The 19,879-nt window shown below is 53.2% G+C and overlaps 1 protein-coding gene across 6 annotated transcripts in view; it reads right to left on the reverse strand.

Moving 5' to 3' along the window:
* Positions 1 to 19,879, reverse strand: part of TTC38 (tetratricopeptide repeat domain 38) — a 34,350-nt gene that overhangs the window by 7,696 nt on the left and 6,775 nt on the right. For 2 of the 6 annotated variants that reach the window (XM_045363441.2, XM_005566995.3), the window contains exons 1-10: positions 19,687 to 19,741; positions 19,168 to 19,245; positions 15,298 to 15,379; positions 13,658 to 13,829; positions 12,326 to 12,499; positions 8,975 to 9,050; positions 5,960 to 6,079; positions 3,639 to 3,698; positions 2,398 to 2,436; positions 537 to 618 (exon numbers count right to left, since the gene is read on the reverse strand). In XM_045363441.2, coding sequence (XP_045219376.2) covers positions 537 to 618; positions 2,398 to 2,436; positions 3,639 to 3,698; positions 5,960 to 6,079; positions 8,975 to 9,050; positions 12,326 to 12,499; positions 13,658 to 13,829; positions 15,298 to 15,379; positions 19,168 to 19,245; positions 19,687 to 19,719 — 916 coding nt within the window. In that variant the 5' untranslated portion in view covers positions 19,720 to 19,741. Of the gene's footprint in view, positions 1 to 536; positions 619 to 2,397; positions 2,437 to 3,638; positions 3,699 to 5,959; positions 6,080 to 8,974; positions 9,051 to 12,325; positions 12,500 to 13,657; positions 13,830 to 15,297; positions 15,380 to 19,167; positions 19,246 to 19,401; positions 19,742 to 19,879 lie in introns of those variants that run through there. The other 4 variants (XM_074003542.1, XM_005566996.4, XM_074003543.1 and 1 more) reach the window with 2 other exon arrangements.

Genomic DNA, 19,879 nt, shown 5'->3' on the forward strand with positions numbered 1-19,879 from the left:
TCCAGATGGCTCTGCTGAGCCTGAGGTAAGGGGAGAACCATCTGGCACCCCAGTGGTTGGCTGGAGCCCTCGACAGCCCCCAGAGCTGTGGCTGATCCCTCCAGGCTACCTGCAGAGCATGACAAGGTTGAGAAACCTGTCTACAATCCCAGGGAGTTGAGAAACTCTCTCATGTTTCAGGAAAAGAGGTGGCATTGAGACAGGTGGCCAGGTGCCACCAGTGCCCCGAAAGCTTGGCAGGCTGGCAGTGGGAACAGCACAGCAGGTGCTGCCCTGGGTGCAGAGCTGGAGGCTTCCACATCGAGGAGCGGTAGGAACTGTTAGAAAGGGCAGTGTGGCCTGGGCACCCCCTCCAGCTTTGGGCCAGCTGGGAGGCAGCTGCAGAGCAGTACCCAAGGCAGCGGCCAGGTCTGCAGAGGGGTCTGGAGCGGCTCACCCATGAGCTCTTGCCCAGCCCTGGGCCTAGGCCACAGCACCCTCTTTCTCATGATGTGGGAGGAAGAGGCAGAAGCCAGTGGGGCTGCAGGGGTGGCTACCTTCCATCTGCAGGCGGTAGAGCATGGAGCAGCTATCCACCACGTCCAGCATGGTACCACTGGCCTGCAGGCTGGGAAGGATCTGGAAGACAGGGCGCCAAGGCGGGCTCAGCTGGTGGGCCAGATGAGGGGGCTGCAGGCACAGCTAGGGTCAGCCTGTCTAGGTGGGGTGGGGCCTGTATAGAGCAAGCCCTCTGCCACTGTCCCCATCACCCCAACTAACAGGCCAATCACCCTTGCCGGGGGTGTAGACTGCTCCAAGCACTAGAGGGGTCACCAGGCAGACCTGAAAAAAGAGCCCACTGCATTGCATATCCAGGGCCCAGACCAGGCCCAAAGCATCGGCCACCTCCCACCCCCGGGCCTCAGACCACACCGGTGGGAGGGTTGTCTGCCTGATCACGTTTCTAGACTCAGCTTTGCTGAGCAGGCCACTTCGAGTTCTTGGAGTATGTCACCCATCACTTCTTTTTTTTTTTTTTTTTTTTTTTTTTTTTTTTTAAGATAGAGTCTCCTTCTGTCGCCCAGGCTGGGGTGCAAATGGCGCAATCTCGGCTCACTGCAACCTCCACCTCCTGGGTTCAAGCAATTCTCCTGCCTCAACCTCCTAAGTAGCTGGGATTGCAGGCACCCACCACCACACCTAGCTAGTTTCTGTATTTTTAGTAGAAACATGTTTCACCATGTTGGCCAGGCTTGTCTCCAACTCCTGACCTCAGGTGATTCACCAGCCTCAGCCTCCCAAAGTGCTTGGGATTACAGGCATGAGCCACCACACCCGGCCCACCCTTCATTTCTTACTACAACTTCCTGACCAAGGGAAATTATTGTGTGCTTTTCTCTGATGTTTAGATCCCCAGATCACAAGCATTTCTGTGGTTCCAGGCTTTTAGGATGAAGCCATCCCTGGGGTCCTTGGAGCTGTGAGTCAGGCTTTTTTCCCCCTCTCAAAAGAATGTCTGGGCCCAGGGAGGAGGAATGGAGAGTTAGTGTTTAATGGGTATAGGGTTTCAGTTTGGGAAGATGAAGAATGTTCTCAAAATGGAGGGTGGTGATGGTTGCACAATGTGAATGCACTTAATGCCACAGAGCTGTACCCTTCTTTTTTCTTTTTTCTTTTTTTGAGATAGAGTCTCGCTCTGTCACCCAGGCTGGAGTGCAGTAGCGTGATCTTGGCTCACTATAACCTCTGCCTCCTGGGTTCAAGCGATTCTCGTGCCTCATCCTCCCGAGTAGCTGGGATTACAGGTGCCCACCACCATGCCCAGCTCGTTTTTTGTATTTTTAGTAGAGACAGGGTTTCGCCACGTTGGCCAGGCTGGTCTTGGATTCCTGACCTCAAATGATCCACTCGCCTCAGCCTCCCAAAGTATTGGGATTACAGGCGTGAGTCACCACACCCAGTCTTGTACACGTAATTTTATGTTATTTTTATTTTATTATACTGAAGAAAATTCCAGCCGATTGCCCCATTGCACTCCAGCGTGGATAACAAGAGCGAAACTCTGTCTCAAAAAAAAAAAAAAAAAAAAAATTCCTATGGGTAGACCAGTTGTCTTACCAAAGAAAAGTGACCTGAAAGGGCTGGAGGAGAGTCCGCCATTGCAGAGGCGAGGCCCTTGGATGTGTATATCTACCAGCACCCTCGGGGTGAGCAGGGCCAACCGCTGTCCCCAGCATAGGCAGGGTTACAACATTGCTCTTGGCAAAATTAACCCCATCAGGCCTTACACAAGAAACATGTTCTTGCTCCAGCTGTTTTTCTGGCTGGGACAATCCTGAAGAACTCAAAGATCTGGTCTCTTTGAGACTCAAAGGCAAAATGCTGCAACAAATTGAACACGGTGTGAGCGCAACTTACGTGAGTATCAAAGATGGTCAGTGCGGCCTCATATTCGCCCTGGAAGAATAAAGTTCTCCTGATTAAACTCTGGAGAAAGCAAAGTGTAATACTGGGACGTGAACTGAAAACGGCCAGGCCAAAGCCCCCTGAGCACATGGCCTCAGGCCTCCACCTCCTCTCAGAGGGGGACGGGCAGTGTCTTGGTGGCACTGGGATGGGAGAAGGTGAACCTGCTTTCAACCGGACCTTTGGTTCCCCAGTGTAGAAAGGACAGCAGTACCTGTGCTGCCACCACTGAAGAAACAGTTGCTGTGGAAGCATTCTCTCTCCTAGTGGAAAAGGTAATATAGGTATTGCTCATACTAACTGCTGCAAGCTTTTTCATGTATTTCTTTCTAGTCTTTTTCTCTTTTTTTCTTTTTTTTTGAGATGGGGTCTCACTCTGTCACCCAGGCTGGAGTGCAGTGGCACAATCTGGGCTCACTGTAACCTCCGTGTCCCAGGTTCAAGTGATTCTCATGCCTCAGCCTCAGGATTACAGGGAGGGGCCACCACGCCCAGCTAATTTTTGTATTTTTAGTAGAGAACGGGTTTTACCATGTTGCCCAGGCTGGTCTCAAACTCTTGACCTCAGGTGATTTGCCTGCCTTGGCCTCTCAAAGTGCTGGGATTACAGGCGTGAGCACTGCGCCCAGCCGCCTTTTTCTTTTCTGCATATGTTTCCTCTCCTGTACATTTAGCTGGGTTCTGTGCTGTCTTCCAGACACTTTATCATCACATTCTTATGTCATGACAGGGCCCTCACGTTCTCAGCATTTCTCACTTTTTGGACATTCAGGGAGCTTCTAGCTTTTGTGCAGGATAAAGAGCACCAGAAGTGACAGTCTGGCACACGGAACCCTGTGGCGGAATCACTGGGGTCAAGGGTGTCACGAGCAGATGCCCCATACCCTGGCTCCCGCTGCAAGATCTCATGGCCCAGGCAGGTACACCCTGCGGGGTGAGTGTCTGGCTCTCCGCTCCAGCCACAGGCACTTGCTCTGAATGATCTCTACAAGTTATACACCACAGACGGGATTTCCAGGCCTCTACAGTGAAAAATCCCTACAACAGGTCAAGCCTGGAACGCTCTTTGGAAACATTAATGCTCCACTGCATCAGGGCTCCACGGGATGTGAATACACAACAAAAGCTAGAAAAATCTTTCTCCCTCTGGAATCTCTACAGGATAAGACAGGGCAAACAGACGGCCACCTTACCTTCTCAATCAGATATAAAGCCCAGTGCCAATAGTTATGACAAGCCAACATATCCGAGTCCTGGAGGAGAAAAAAAAAAAGAATGTATGAAAAGTCTGAAGGCCTATGGGGAAAAAAAAATGTTGTTTTGTGCTAATGCAGAAACCATCTTTTTTTTTTTTTTTTTTTTTTTTTTTTGAGACAAAGTCTGGATCTGTCCCCCAGGCTGGAGTGCAGTGGCACGATCTTGGCTCACAGCAACCTCTGCCTCCTGGGTTCAAGCGATTCTCCTGCCTCAGCCTCCTGAGTAGCTGGGATTATAAGTGTGCACCACCATACCTAGGTAATTTTTGTGTCTTTGGTAGAGACAGGGTTTCACCATCTTGGCCAGGGTGGTCTCAAACCTCTGACCTCAAGTGATCCGCCCACCTCAGCCTCCCAAAGTGCTGGGATTACAGGTGTGAGCCACCGCACCCAGCCACAGAAACCATCATCTTTGAGTGCAGGAAACAATATTCCGTGTCTGTGCTGGGCGCCTCCGGCCACATAATCTCTTCCACTTGGAAGGGCAGTGACTATTATGCTGCATTTACCAAGGAGGAAACGGAGGCCAGGGGAGGTTCCCAACCTGCTTGCCTGAGCTGGGGAGCAGCAGCCCCAGGACTGGTGCAGAGGAAGTTACTTCAGCAACTCCAGCTTTGCCTTCGTTACATGTGAAGTTGAGAAAAGGAATCACAGAGCCACTCCACAGGGAGTGGCCCAAGGCCCATGGGTGCCCGAACAGCTCAGGGCACTTGGATAAACTCCGGGCACGGCGGCACATGCCTCCCAAAAGTAATCCCAGCACTTTTGGGAGGCTGAGGCAGAAGGATCAATTGAGCCCAAGAGTCCAGGACCCACCTGGGCAACACAGGGAGGAGACCTTGTCTCTCTAAAAAAAAAAAAAATTTAAATTAGCCAGGTGTGGTGGCACATGCCGGTAGTCCCAGCTATTTGGGAGGCCAAGGTGGGAGGATTGCTTGAGCCCAGAAGGTCGAGGCTGCAGTGAGCCCTGACTGTGCCATTGCACTGCAGCTTGGGTGACAGAGAGAGAACTTGTCTCAAAAAACAACAGCAACAAAAAAAAACCAAACCAAACCAAAAAAACCTGCAGAGATCAGCAGGCCCAGGGCCAAACTCCAACAGGTGCTGGCAAAGCCCCGAGAGCCGGGGCGGGGGGGGCGGCGCATGTCAGTGGCTCCCTTAGGCCGCCCTCAGTATGAAGCAGTGTTAAAGCAGGGCCTGTGCTGGGCTCAGAGCTGGCCCCTGCTAGGGTATTTCCAAGCTCGGGAGACAGGACTCATGATCCTCAACAAGTGACAGTGCCCAGCACTCAAAAACCCCAAACAAACCTCACTGTCCCTGAGAAGGGAACCTGACAGCTGCCCCCTTGACAGAGCTGAATCTGGAGGCCCGAGGGTCCTCCGCCGCGTGGCTCAGACCGCACGGCCCCTGCTTGGGAGCCAAGTGCTCACCCTTCCCTGATTTCTTGCTGACCCCAAATACAAAGCGGGTATTCAATCAGCGCTGAGTGAGCGACCCTGTGTCCCTGTTCCGAGGAGGTCCCATCTCCCTTGAGCCCAACAGGCTCACCTGACGCAGCCCCGTCTGTCCAGAAGGCCCACCTCCACCATGGCGCTAGCCTTTCCTTCTCTGAGGCCTCTGCAGGCGTTTCTGCCTCTGCCTGGACACCACCTTGCCTCCCATGGAAAGAGGGACTGACAAAGCCTCCTGCACAGCCCATGTCTGCCTTGTACCTGGGCTCTAGGACACCAAACTGTGCAGCTCTCCTCTCCCTCACAGGCCACTGTAGGCCTTGGAAGCCTTGCTCAAGCTGGTGACGGTTGGGATGCTCTCCATCTTCCCCCTCTGTGTGGCACACACCTGCTCATCCTTCAGTAGCCAACTCAGAGGTTGCCTCCTCCAGGACACCTTCCCTGGCCACTGTCCCCCCAAGTCCAGTTGAGTTTAATGCTTCCTCTGGGTTTCCACATCCCACAGAGGGTCCCTGTCATGGTGTAGCTCATGTGCTTCTAGGAGGCTAATTGTTCCTCTTGACTAGGCCCTGTGAGGGCAGAGAAGTCTGGGCTGGACCCTCAGTGGAGTCCCTAGGGCAAGGTATAGGCCTGGGGTGGGGACTAAAATCTTGACTGTGTTCTGCTCAGCAGCCAAACACCTGAGGCAGGTGCAGGAGAAGGAGGAGAGGGAACCAAGCCCCATAACTCTTGTCCATAAAGCCTCAGCCTAACTCAAGGGGACGCACTGCATTTCCCAGGGAGGTGAGCCACCGACAAGCATCGTACCTTCCAGTGGGTCTCTGAGTGCTGCATGAATTCCAACCCATCCTTGATCTCTGCTTTCATCTCGTGGATGTGAGCGATGGTGTGCACCGACCATGCGTCTGTCGGGTTAATAGATAAAGCCTACACAGGGTGCGGGGAAGAGGATTCCAGATAAAGCAGATCAGTCAGGCTGCCAGGGCAGGCGATGACAGGGGCAGGCGTCTCTAAGGGGCAAGAGGGGCCTGGGCTGAACGGGGTGGAGCAAGTGGGGGGATGGGGCTCCGACTCAAAACACTGACAATCAGCACCACTTCCCGCCTGCCCGGGCACACCAGCTCATGGGCCTCACTGCCCGGTTCACAGACGAGGAAGCTGAGACTTAGGGAGGCTATGCAACTTCACCCAGCGGGACAGCGGCAGGATCTTTCCAAAGCCAGGGGTCAGACCCAAGCCCACAGCATTCTGCACACAGCCGAGGCGCCTGCAAAACATGCCCGCCCTCTCTGGGCCTCAGTTGCTGCCAGGAAGGCCACGGATGCTGCCTTCCTCTTAGAGAAGCAGTTACTGCCCACGTGAACGCGGTGTGAACTGTCAAGTCCTCCAGTGGCTGTGGCTGCCTCTTCCCACTACCATATATGTGAGGACATGTGGCTTTCTGGGTGCAGAAACAGCTGGCTTTAAGGTTATCACAGTTCATGACAACAGCCGCTCCCATGACCTGTGAGCTTGACAGCGACCAGAGAGGCAGGCTGGGCTCAGGGAATGATCCTCCCCCGCTAGCTGTTTCTTTCTTCTATTTATGTGTTCAGCTCATGTTTGCTGAGCATCTACTCAGTCCCAGGCAGAGCTTAGAAAACGGAGCAGTAAACTGAGGCTGACAGAAGTCCCATTGCCTGGCTTGCGCCCAGGTCCCCCATGCCAAATCATGAATTCCCGCCAGCCCCACTGCCTCAGTCTCCCCACGCCTTTCATAGGGGTCCAGAAGCCCCACGCTCCTCTGCCCTGGCCCAGCACCCGCTGAGAGGCTTTTGGCAGGAGGTCGGCCCCAGCAAGCCCTGCCTCTCTGCCCACCTCTCAGCTTTCGTGGGCCCGGCCCACTCCATGTGGGAACGGAGGGAAAGGAAGCGTGTCTGTAGGGGACTGTGGGCACCCCCGGAGCAGGGGCTCTGAGCACGGGACACTTGGGCACAGTCTAAGCAGGCTGGGCGCGGGGTCCTGAGATGGGACCCTGCTAAGCATGCTGCTTTCATGCATGGAGGGAGTGAAGGGTGGTGGCTGTCACCAGCTCTGATGGGCTGACCGGCTTCCTTCCTCTCTTGGAGTCCCACCATGGTTCCCTGGGAAGGAGTCCAAACTGCATTCCCAGGCTACAAGGCCCAGCAGAATCCAGTGCCCCTCTACAGTCCTGGCTCCTGGCTCCCCGGCTTGCTGCGTCCTCCCTAAGCCTCCACCCATCGAGCTACTTGGAGCTCCAGGTCCCCAAGCTCTGTGGCTGTGCCTGTGCCTGCTGCCTGCCTGCTCCTGCCCTGGCTCCTCCTACCCTCACCAGCCTGGGGCTGCAGACACATGGCCCATGTGTTACCACCCCTGGCCCCATCACAGCCCCCTTTTCCTGCCCAGTAGTTGCCTGTGGGATGCTGGTGTTAAAGTCAAAGAGTTGGTGCCTGCAAGACAAGGGACAGGAGGCGAAAGGGGATCAACGGAGCAGGAATGGACCCTAACCACCGCTTCTTCCTCCTTGCAAGGCATGGAGGGGACTTGCCACATCTGGTTTGCCACAGCTACTCTTGTCCAGAGCTTCTCCAACTGTCTCAGGAGCTCTCAGGTGCCCAGATGGATGCCACCCATAGGAGGGCCCAGCTGCCATGGTCTCCAAGGGACTTTCCTACAGCTGATCCCTGGATGTGGTGTCTGGTCACCCAGGCCATAGAACCAAGACTGCCAGAAAGCCACTCGGGTCCCCCACCAGCCCTGACTCAGAGTTAAAGCAAAGACCATATCACTCAAGACACAATTCTCAGATTCTATAATCAGAGCAGTCTTCAGAGAGCCCAGGGACCCATGGGCCCCAATGCTGTCTCCTGGGGAGGGTGCTGCAGGCCGACTAGGGCAACTACTGGGGGAAGAACCCCAGCCAGGATGTTGGGAGGCGCGGCCTAGAGCAGGCAGCTGAAAGGACAGCCGTTGCCAGGTGGCCTGGGTGGAATCCGGCTCTGCCATCTCTGAGCCATGTGGCCTTAGGCAGGTTCTAGCCTTGGCCTCTGAGCCTCGGGCTCCTCATCTGGGCAACAAGGAGTTGAACATCACGTGGGCAGGGCTGTGTGGACACAAGTAGACACATATAAAGTGCCGCACAGAGCCGGGCACAGGAGGAGCTGTCACTCCCTTGTGCATGGCAGCCCCTCCATGGGCCTCAGTTTCCAATCTTGCAAGAAGAGAAGTACAGGAGAGGGACCCCCAGAGCATGAGACCACCCGTGCCCCATGCCTGACAGCTTAAGCCTGCCCTCTGGCCCTGGGCCCAGTTACGCATGGGCACCCAGCAATCATCACGACTGGCCATCATCACTCAGGTCCCTGAACCTCTGGTGCCGTGAGTGATGCTTAGAAATGCGAAGTTCAGGAAGGAAGAGCCAACGTTTATTTACACTTCGCCTCCTACAAACTCCTGCCCCTGCAGGGCAGTGTGGGCTCTGGAGCCAGGCAGAGCTGGTGGGAGCCCAGACCTGCCACTCAGTGCAACCCCAAGTGAGTGGGCTGACCCCAGCTCCCTGTACCCCATCAACCTCATCTGTAGACGGGGAACCAGTGTTAGCCAAGGAACGTGGCTCTGGGGACCTTGGGGGGCCACAGGTGAATGACAGCCCCTGGCAGGCGGCAGCTGCTCACACTAACATGAGCTCCCCAATCTCTCTGAGGAAGTGAGAGTGGGGATGGGGTTCACCAGGGTCACACATGAATGGTGCCCCTCACATGCCCTGGTCCACCCGACAGCTGCTCCCCGAGGGGTCAGGCACCTTGGGAAGGACCCACTTACCTCTTTGGCAAGTTTTTCTGCCCGGTCGTAGAAGTTGGTTTCCATCAAGCCAAAAGAGTAGATGCCTTTCACATAGCTAAACACAGAAAAAATATCTCAGAATACAAAACGATGGACAGGTAGCAGTTTAAATTGTGTCCCCACAAAGATACAATGAGGTCCTAACCGCCAGTACTGGGAATGTGACCTTTTTTGGAAATAGGGTCTTTGCAGAGGTAATCAAGTTTAGAGGAGGTCATACGGGATTAGGGTGGGTCCTAACACAATGACTGGTGTCCTTATAAGAGGGCCGTGGGAAGACACAGATGCAGAGGGAAGGAGGTAGGTAAAGACCAAGGCAGAGTGATGCAGCTGCGAGCCAAGGGACTTCAAGGCAACTCCGGACACGACCAGGCACTGGAAGAGGCAGGAAGGACCCACTCCTGAGGCTTTGAGGGCACTGGCCCTGCTGACATCTTGGATGGGACTCTTGGCCCTCAAAGCTGTACCTATGTGCTGCTCCAAACCACCTAGTTTGCAGCCCTTTGCTATAGCAGCCACAGGAGACGGACACAACCTCCAACTCCATGCCAAGCTCTGTGCTTTTCAGCAATTCCGTGCTTCAGACTGGTGAGGGGCAAGATGAACATTACATCTGCACAATCATCCCCAAACCCGGCACAGAGAGCGGCCCTGCTCCTCAATTAGCATCCCACCTTCTAAGAATCAACATAGGTCTCCACTGAGAATAACAAGGGCTCTTTTCCTCCTGTCTGCATGCTGACATCCACCCAGAGGCATGACCCAGGGGCACCTCCCTGGGAAGCCTCCGTGACCTGTGGGCTGTCAACAGCTCCTCCTTGGCTTCCTCAGTGCTGTACACGGTCCCCTGCCTGGCCTGGAATGCACTCAGTGGACAGCTGGGTCCTCCTCAGACCCGGAGCTCCTACAGGCTGGGACCTGTCTGTCTAATTCACCCTCAGCCCAGGCCCAGTCCAGGATGGGCTGGAAGACACTACTGAATAATTGCACACCTCCAATCTCTCTCTCTCTTTTTTTTTTTTGGAGACAGAATCTCGCTCTGTCGCCCAGGCTGGAGTGCAGTGGCACAATCTCAGCTCACTGCAACCTCCGTCTCCTGGGTTCAAGCGATTCTCCTTCCTCAGCCTCCTGAGTAGCTGGGATTATAGGCACATGTCACCACACCCAGCTAATTTTGGTATTTTTAGTAAAGACGAGGTTTCACCATGTTGGCCAGGCTGGCCTCAAACTCCTGACCTCAGGTGATCCACCTGCCTCGGCCTCCCAAAGTGCTGGCATTATAGGCATGAGCCGCCGCACCCAGCCCACACTTCCAATCTCATCTGCAACTGCCCACCTGAGTATCTAGGGTGGTCATACATGAAACAGGTTTCTTTCCTGTGATTTCTTGGGGTTAAGTTAAAACAAAATAGGGCAATGGGGCTTCTGTCTGAGACTAAGATGTTAGCTTCACTACTGTGCAAGAAGATTGATTCTAGTTTTTGTTATTCATTGAAGCAATGTTCTTAAGCACCGGCTTCCAGAGTTATCTTTAAAATATACATATATATATATATGTATCGTGTGTTTACTGGGGTCATTTAATCCTCAAGACTTTTTTTTTTTTTTGAGACGGGGTCTTGCTCTGTCGCCCAGGCTGGAGTGCAGTGGCCGGATCTCAGCTCACTGCAAGCTCCGCCTCCCGGGTTCACGCCATTCTCCTGCCTCAGTCTCCCGAGTAGCTGGGACTACAGGCGCCCGCCACCTCGCCCAGCTAGTTTTTTTTTTTTTTGTATTTTTTAGTAGAGACGGGGTTTCACCGGGTTAGCCAGGATGGTCTCGATCTCCTGACCTCGTGATCCACCCGTCTCGGCCTCCCAAAGTGCTGGGATTACAGGCTTGAGCCACTGCGCCCGGCCTAATCCTCAAGACTTAAGCTATTTCTTGTAGGCTTACTGTGTGACAGGTACTACAAGGTTCTTGTGATGGTTAATTTTTTATGTGTCAATTTGGCTGGGCCATGGTGCCAGTTGTTTGGTCAAACACCAGTCTAGATGTTGCTGTGAAATATATATTCTTTTAGAGATGGAGTCTTGCTCTGCCACCCAGGCCGAGTGCAGTGGCATGACTGCCAGCTCACTGCAGCCTCAAACTCCTGGGCTCAAGAGATCCTCCTGTCACAGCCTCCTGAGTAGCTGGAACTACAGGCACATGCCACTGTGCCTGGCTAACTTTTTTCATTTATTTTTTCTTTTTGTAGAGACAGGGTCTTGCCATGTTGACCAAGCTTATCTCGAACTCCTGGCCTCAAGCAATCCTACAGCCTCAGCTTCCCAAAGAGCTGGGATTACAGGCATAAGCCACTGTGCCCAGTCCTGTGAAGCTATTTCTAGATGTGATTTGAGTAAAGCAGATTACCCTCCATGTGGGTGGGCCTCATCCAATCAGTTAAAGGTCTTAAGAGAAAGACTGAGGCCCCTAGAAGAAATTCTGCCTGCAGACTGCCTCCAGATGCGAGGCTAATGCTGACTCCTGCAGGAATTTCCAGCTTGCTGCCCTGCCCTACAGATTTTGAACTTGCCAGCCCTCACACTCACATGAGTCGATTCCTTAAAATAAATCTCTGTCTCTCTGTCTCAGAGCTCTCTGGGCTTCTCTGGAGGGTGCTGACTAAATAATACAGCTTATTAACCTCTCTGAACCTCACAACTATCCTGTAATGAAGCTGCAGTGAAGTCATTCCTGTGTGGTGGTCACTGGGGCTGTTCATGCACATTCCAGGCCTCGTCCTCTTCCCAAGCACAAGGTAGAACTGTACTTCCTGGTCTCCTATGGGTGGGCGAGGTCATGTGATCAGTTCTGGCCAATGACTTGGGAGTGGCAGGGTATCCTTTTCATTCTAAACCTTTAATTGCCACTGTAAGCCCCCCCAGGAAAGCTTGCTTTTTCCTTTTAGTGACAGGTGTGTCCAGAGGGCAGCTGCTTCATCAGCTGGGATCCTGGATGCAGACAAGGACATGGCGGCAGAGCCCTCATCCCTCCTAAGGTGCCATGTAGTATGAGTAAAAAATAAACCTTTGCTGTAATAAGCTTTGGGGAAGAAGAACCAGGGGATGTTTGTTACTGCAGCAAAAACAATCCCATACTGATTGATACCTAATGGTACTACCTCATCCACAGGTGGGATGAAAATCAAATGAAGAAAGTGAAGCCTTTGAACTTTAAGGAACTGGGAGAATAGCAACAATGGTCCCATTATTTTTAGGACAGGCCCAAGAGAGTCACCATATTTTTAGGGCAGAAGAGAGAGATTAAGAAACAGAAACAATGTGATTTCCAGTTGGCACATACCTGCTTAGGGGGATGTCAGGTGTCCAGAAGGGGTAAACTCGAGCAACAGAATCTCGCATCTGTTCCTGACAGCCCAGGTAAAAATAAACATCATGGGAAAATTTCAGGGCCAACATGTCTGTTGGGTGGTCCCGGAGAATCTGTTCCCATAGTTCACTGGCTTTCAGAAAGTTCCTGGAAACCGAGAAAGATTTCTCACCGACACTGAACACACAGTCCACCCACACAGGGAATGTAAGAGGCGTCGTTTCTCACCAATGTCATGGTCTGCATGGACGTCTTTTTTTAAAAATCAGTTTCTGGCCAGGCGTGGTGGCTCCTGCCTGTAATCCCAGCACTTTGGGAGGCCAAGGCAGGTGGATCATGAGGTCAGGAGTTCAAGACCAGCCTGGCCAAGATGATGTAACCCCATCTCTACTAAAAATATAAAAATGAGCCAGGTGTGGTGATATGTGCCTGTAATCCCAGCTACCTGGTAGGCTGAGGCAGGAGAATCGCTTGAACCCAGCAAGCAGAGGTTGCAGTGAGCCGAGATCGTGCCATTGCACTCCAGCCTGGGTGACAAGAGCAAAACTCTGTCTAAATAAATAAATAAATAAATATCAATTTGTGTGTTATGAACAGAAAACTGAAAACCCAGTGGGAAATTTTACTCTTCAGTTCAATTGAAAAAAAAAAAAAAAACAGGTTTAACAAATTGCCGAGGATAATCCCACTGGAGACGGTCAGATACCTACAGGAAGTCTCCGAGGTGGAACCACACCTGGGATGACTCACAAGGAAGACCAGGCAGCACCTCCCCAGTCTCAGGATCCCTGTACAATCGGCTAAGATCATCTAACTCTGCAGGGCATCTCGCCTGCCTGAGCAGACATGGGGGCCGTCCCAGAGAACAAGGGAACCAGTGTGGGAACGGCGGGGGGATGATGTGAAAGCCAGTGCAAGAGCAAGGAACATATGGGCGAAGATTTGATTTGATTGTTTATTTCCCACTAGAAGAAGCATGTTTTCTTCTCTCCTCCCTAACCTAGTAATTTCTGTAGAGTGACCCTATTATTTTTGTAAGGAAAATAATATACAATTTACTTAATGAAACAAAGTAAGTTACTTTTAACACTAAGTTGGGAATCTTCACCAACTGCTTCCTCACTCAGCACTCCACCAAGGACGGGGAAGCAGAGGATGTGATTTTCCATGAGAGCATCTCAGGAGGCAAGGAGAGAATCACTCTCCCTCCCCGCCCTGCTCCCAAGGGCGTCGGGAAAGGGATACCCTGCCACTCCCCCAGCACAGCCTCAGGGTGCCAGCTCCCGGCCCAGGAAGGCCCCTCACCCCTTGGCAAATGTCTCTACTGCAGACACGTGCAACTGCTCCCGCCTTGTCAGCGGCTGGGTTCTTGAAATCTCCACCATTGTCTTCACAGCCAGGTCCAGCTCTTTGTCCAGCTTCACGGAGCTTCCAGTGCCAATCAGTACAAGGCCAGTAGAGATGGCGTGGCCCATTGCTGGTGGAGGTTAGAGAACAGCTGGTGGTTCAGCCCAGCCCAGCCCAGACTCCACATGTCACAGAGACAGCCCATGTCCCAGGAGGGGCCAGCCAGGCAGCAGTAGGCTGTGCACTGTGGCCCTGCCGACTGTCCAGAACTCAGCCTCGGCACTTGTCAAGCATGGAGCAAACAGCAAGCCTAAAGGCACCCTTGAATATTTGTCTAGTGAGGGCATTGTGCTGAGTGCCAGTGTCTAAAGCACCTTCCCCTTCACTGGATGAGCCACTCAGCGACTGCCTGCAGGCTCATCAGCGGCCACTATCACACGGCCAGCACACGGCTCCCGGGAGGCATCAGTGGATGCTGCTCATGACGGGCTGGACCAAGGAGGCCCCGGAGCACAGAAGTCACGATCCCGTCTGTGCTGCTCACACATGCTAAAAGTTAGGGTGGGGGTGTGTGCCTTGTGGCCCTCGCAGCAGCCTTGCTGGCAGGAGTGCAGGCCCCCAGGCCACACTCTGGGAGAGCCAGGGTGTCCACTGGCATTTGGAACTTGGTCACTGGCTCAGGCCTGGGATCTAGGACCCAACCATAGTGCTAGGACCACCCATGTGTCCCCTGGAAAACAGCTGGTGATTCCGATGGTCGAGCCCAGCCCAGCCCAGCCCAGCTGATGATTCAGGTGGTTGAAGGCCCCTGATCAGGCCTCAAGGTCTGCTCAGAGTCTGAGCCCACCCCTGGCTCCTGGCTCCCCATGACTGGGTTTGGCTTTCTGTTCTCCCCCAGTTATTTCCTTGTTTGTCCTCTCCAGGGCAGTACAAGCCCCTGCCTTAAATCTGACCAGGCTGCAGCAGGGTGAGAAGGGGGTCCCTGCCACCCTGACAAGACTCTGTCCCCTCATCAGCCGTTCCCCCAGGCCCGGAACCTTGCTGCACCCTGGAACCACCCACCGTCAATGCACTATGCTGGCTTCCCATGCCCGCTGTACACATGGCTTGCCTGGATGCCAGCCTCTGTCACCCATCGGTGATCACCTCACCCTGGCCACTTAGATGAGGTCTCACTGGTCCCCTGACGGAGGCTGCAGCAGCCACCTCTCATGTTCCAGCGGCCTGGGCCTTGGATTCAGGAAGCTTATCTAATCCCAGTTGTCAACCACCAGCTGGGTGGCTTTAAGTACGGTCTTACTCTTGCCAACCCTCAGTTTCCTCATCTGAGAAACAAGATCAGCATCTTTATTCAATAATTGATGGTAATCAGAGAAAAGGCAAGAAAAATGCCTGTTAGAATCTAGCATCTTTATGGGAGTGACTGTTTTTCCAAATACAAAGGCAGCTGTCATCTTCTCTCCCTCTGTGCAAATGCCACCCTGGTTACTGCCACCCAACCTGCCTTCCCCATCCCAACTGTGTGCCTGTGATAAAGGAAAGAGAGGGGGCTGGCTGTGTCAAGCGGGGCTCCTCCACCCAGGGAAGGTGTTACTCACCGAAGGTCGGATCTGCTGCTTTGAGCTTTGACAGGCAGCCCTCGATGCCACCGAGACTCTTGTCATTGGTCCATTTTACATACTAAAATGGGAAAAGCAAAACAAGTCCTCACGGAGCCCTTGGATCATTTAGCAAAGGTGTGGCTCTAAATCCAGGTTCACACTCTGGGAGGCCAAGGCAGGCAGATCGTTTGAGGTCAGGAGTTCAAGACCAGCCTGACCAACATGCTGAAACCCCCATCTCTACTAAAAATACAAAAATTAGTGGGGCATAGTGGTGCACACCTGTAGTCCCAGCCACTTGGTAGGCAGAGGCATGAGAATCACTTGAACCCAGGGGCCAAGGCTGCAGTGAGCCAAGATCGCGCCACTGCACTCCAGCCTGGATGACAGAGAGACTCTGTCTCAAAAAACAAAAAATAAAAATAAATCCAGATTTGTTTTTCTTTGTAGAACACTGAGTGTTTTCTGGACTCTAATCCAAAGAAGGCATAACCTGGCTGACAACTTTCTTTATATGAAGAAATGAAATACGCATCACCCGAGGCGCACTTTCTAGGGCTAGGAATGCTGCATTTCCAAAAAAGAAACATCAAAAGGCAGGTTCTGGCCAGGTGCGACGGCTCACGCCTGTAATTCTAACACTCTGGAAGTGGGTGGACCACTTGAGGGCAGGAGTTTGAGACCAGCCTGGCCAACATGGCGAAACTCTGTCTCTACAAATAATACAAAAATTAGTCAGGCATCGTGGCACGTGTCTGTAGTCCTAGCGACTTGGGCAGCTGAGACTTGGGAGGCTGAGGCAAGAGAATCGCCTGAACCTGGGAGGTTGCAGTGAGCCAAGATAGCACCACTGCACTCCAGCCTGCATGACAGAGAGAAGAAAAAAAAAAAAAAAGGGCAAATTCCTCCTGACAGGTGACCTGCTACACATCGGCTTCTTCGGCCCTAAGAGGAGCCTTGAAGTTGGTCACGACAGGAACATTCCTGCTTCTTATTCATTCGTTTTAAAAATAGTCACAGTAGGCCGGGCGCGGTGGCTCAAGCCTGTAATCCCAGCACTTTGGGAGGCCGAGACGGGCGGATCACAAGGTCAGGAGATCGAGTCCATCCTGGCTAACACGGTGAAACCCCGTCTCTACTAAAAAATACAAAAAACTAGCCGGGAGAGGTGGTGGGCGCCTGTAGTCCCAGCTACTCCGGAGGCTGAGGCAGGAGAATGGCGTGAACCTGGGAGGCAGAGCTTGCAGTGAGTGGAGATTGCGCCACTGCACTCCAGCCTGGGCAACAGAGCGAGACTCCCATCTCAAAAAAAAAAAAAAAATAGTCACAGTAAACATTCATTTTAGAGAGTCAGAAAGACACAAAAGCTGAAAGATAAATCTTTTTTTTTTTTTTTTAATTGAGACAGAATCTCACCCTGTCGCCCAGGCTGGAGTACAATGGCACGATCTTAGCTTACTGCAACCTCTGCCTCCAGGGTTCAAGCAATTCTCCTGCCTCAGCCTCCTTAGTAGCCAGGATTACAGGTGTGCACACTGTGCCTGGGTAATTTTTTTTTTTTTTTTTTTTTTGAGACAGAGTCTCGCTCTGTTGCCCAGGCTGGAGGGCAGTGGTGCTATCTTGACTCACTGCAACCTCCACCTCCCTGGTTCAAATAATTCCCCTGCCTCAGCCTCCCAAGTAGCTGGGATTACAGGTGCACACCACCATGCCCGGCTAATTTTTTTTGTATCTTTAGTACAGATGGGGTTTCACCATGTTGGCCAGACTGGTTTTGAACTCCTGACCTCAGATGATCCACCTGCCTCAGCCTCCCAAAGTGCTGGGATTACAGGCGTGAGTCACCGTGCCCAGCCCATCGTCATTTTAAACAATTTGGTGTATTGGTACCTGGTCCTTTATTCAAATGCCTCTTTTTAAAAAAAAGTCCTAGACCTATAATCATGCATTGGATTTTAAAATATGCCCTTTCAGTTATCTAACCTACATCTACACAGAATTAGTACGTGTGTGTGTGTGTGTGTGTATATATATATATATATATTTTTTTTTTTTTTTTTAAGACGGGGTTCACTCTGTTGCCCAGGCTGGAGTACACTGGCACAATCAGAGCTCACTTCAGCCTCAACCTCCTGGGCTCAAGCAGTCCTCCTGCCTCAGCCTCCCAAGTAGCTGGGACTATAGGCTACACAAGCATTTTGACAAGATAGAGGAGGGTTGGCACAGAGATTTAAAGAATCGAAGTTCTAACACAGGACAGTACGGAGACACCAATACACGGGACAAAATATGCACAGGCTGGGAGGATGAGCTACCACTGATTGGGGATGTGGTGTGTAACAAATCGAGTACTAGGGGCCAGCCGTGGTGGCTCACGCCTGTAATCCCAGCACTTTGGGAGGCCAAGGCCGGGGGATCACAAGGTCAGGAGTTTGTGACCAGCCCGACCAACATGGTGAAACCCCGTCTCTACTAAATATACAAAAAATTAGCCAGGCGTGGTGGCGCGTGCCTGTAATCCCAGCTACTCCGGAAGCTGAGACAGGACAATCACTTGAACCCGGGAGGCGGAGGTTGCAGTGAGCCAAGATTGCGCCATTGTACTCCAGTCTGGGCGAGAGGGCAAGAGTCCATCTCAAACAAAAAACAAATCGAGTACTCTAAAGAAGCCAGCGAGGTACAGGAAGGGCAAGTGAGCCAGGTCAAACACAAAATAAACAACTCAGATGCCCACAGCAGAGTCCCTCTGCAGGGCAGACTGGGAACAGCAGGGCAGGCTGGGAACAGCAGGGCAGGCTGGGAACAGCAGGGCAGTCTGGGAACAGGAGGGGCGCCCATGGCGCAGCTCACAGCATTCCATCAGTCCTCTCTTGTTCAGCCGGTAGGCTTCTAAGAGCTCCGCGGGTCCTCATGTTATGTGGATGAAGTCAGTATGCAGGGGCCTCACTGCCCATGCCAAGGCCAGCTTTAGTTTTCCATCAGTGTAGTTAGGCCCAGGTTCACCCTGGTTCTGCCTCTAATTCATGGACAACCTTCAAGTCAAGTAGGTTCAACTCTCTGAGCCTCAGTTCTCCTATCTGTCAAACAAACTAGTTGGATCTTCTGAGACTTAGTTATAAAACTATAGGACCCTTCATGGGTAGAGAAATGACTGGTAATGTGGCAGGAGGTCTTGGCACAGCCTAGGTGAAGACAGTATATTCACAGATGCATCCCAGGACAGGATACCATGTCCTAAGTAGCCGAGCCCTGCATCAGACCCTCAGCAGGCCACAAGGGGAGGCCCAAGGAGGCCAGCACCCTCAAAAAACATCCCCATGGCGCCCACTGCTGTCCACCCACCAGTCAGAGTCCTGGGGAAGGAGGGTGAGTGCAGAGGCCCTCTCAGGACTCTGTGGGCGGCAGAGATATGTCCCCACATCCTCCAGTACAGAGTGCACAGATGTACTGCCATCTATTGCTAAGGTCATGGCGCAATTTAAAAAGCATTCCCCAATTTAAAAACCTTCCCAGGCCAGGCACGGTGGCTTACGCCTGTAATCACAGCACTTTGGGAGGCCGAGGCGGGCGGATCACAAGGTCAGGAGAACGAGACCATCCTGTGAACGGTGAAATCCCATTTCTACTAAAAATACAAAAAATTAGCCGGGCGCGGTGGTGGGCGCCTGTAGTCCCAGCTGCTCAGGAGGCTGAGGCAGGATAATGGCGTGAACCCGGGAGGCGGAGCTTGCAGTGAGCCGAGATTGCGCCACTGAACTCCAGCCTGGGCGACAGAGTGAGGCTCCGTCTCAAAAACAAAAGCAAACAAACAAAAACCTTCCCCTAGACCTCCACAGAAGGGGCCGCGGCCTCTCTAGGCAGGCATACCTGGGTCAGCGTGGCATCAAACAGCTTGCAAGCTTCATTGCTTGTGGTGGAGAGCGGGAGCCTCGCATCCTTCCAGGCCTACAGACAGCAAGGAGGGAATAGCAGGGCTTTCTTCCCAGGAGCCCTTCAAACTTCAACACACACAAGTCACCTGGCCCCTCTGACCTCCACCTTCCTCATCTGCAAGATGGGCTCAGGTTCCCTGTCCTGGGCTGATTCCAAGGAGCCCCTCACCTTTGCAGGCTTCTCTACGTCCCACGCCACGCCCAGTGAGCTACGATTTTTAGGAGGTCTTGGGGTATCCCGAGTACCCTGACAGGCGCCCCTTATTTCCCTCGGTGGGGACTCCACAAAAAGCGCCTCGGGTGCCTTCTAGGTGTTGCCGCGCACGCGCCCGTGCGTCCAGGGCTCACCCTACGCCCGGCGCCCAGGCCATGTCTCCCACCATTCCGCCAGCACCAGGCCACTCCCAACACCCGGGGCTCGAGGGGGACCTGGCCGGGGGCAGCCTCCGTGTACCTGGCAGTCGCGCAGAGGTGAGAACGCGGCCATGTTGCCCCGGGTCGGAGTCCACTGGGAGCTGCGGGCACCCGCGCCTTCCGGGGAGGGGGCGGGGCGGGCGCGGAAGGGGCGGGGCGGGGTGGCCGCGCTCTCCCGCTTGCTCACTGGTGGGTTTCGGACAGACCCGCCGTGGTCCAAGATCCGGGCGCGC

Source organism: Macaca fascicularis, chromosome 10 (genome assembly GCF_037993035.2).
Source record: "Macaca fascicularis isolate 582-1 chromosome 10, T2T-MFA8v1.1".
NCBI lineage: Eukaryota > Metazoa > Chordata > Mammalia > Primates > Cercopithecidae > Macaca > Macaca fascicularis.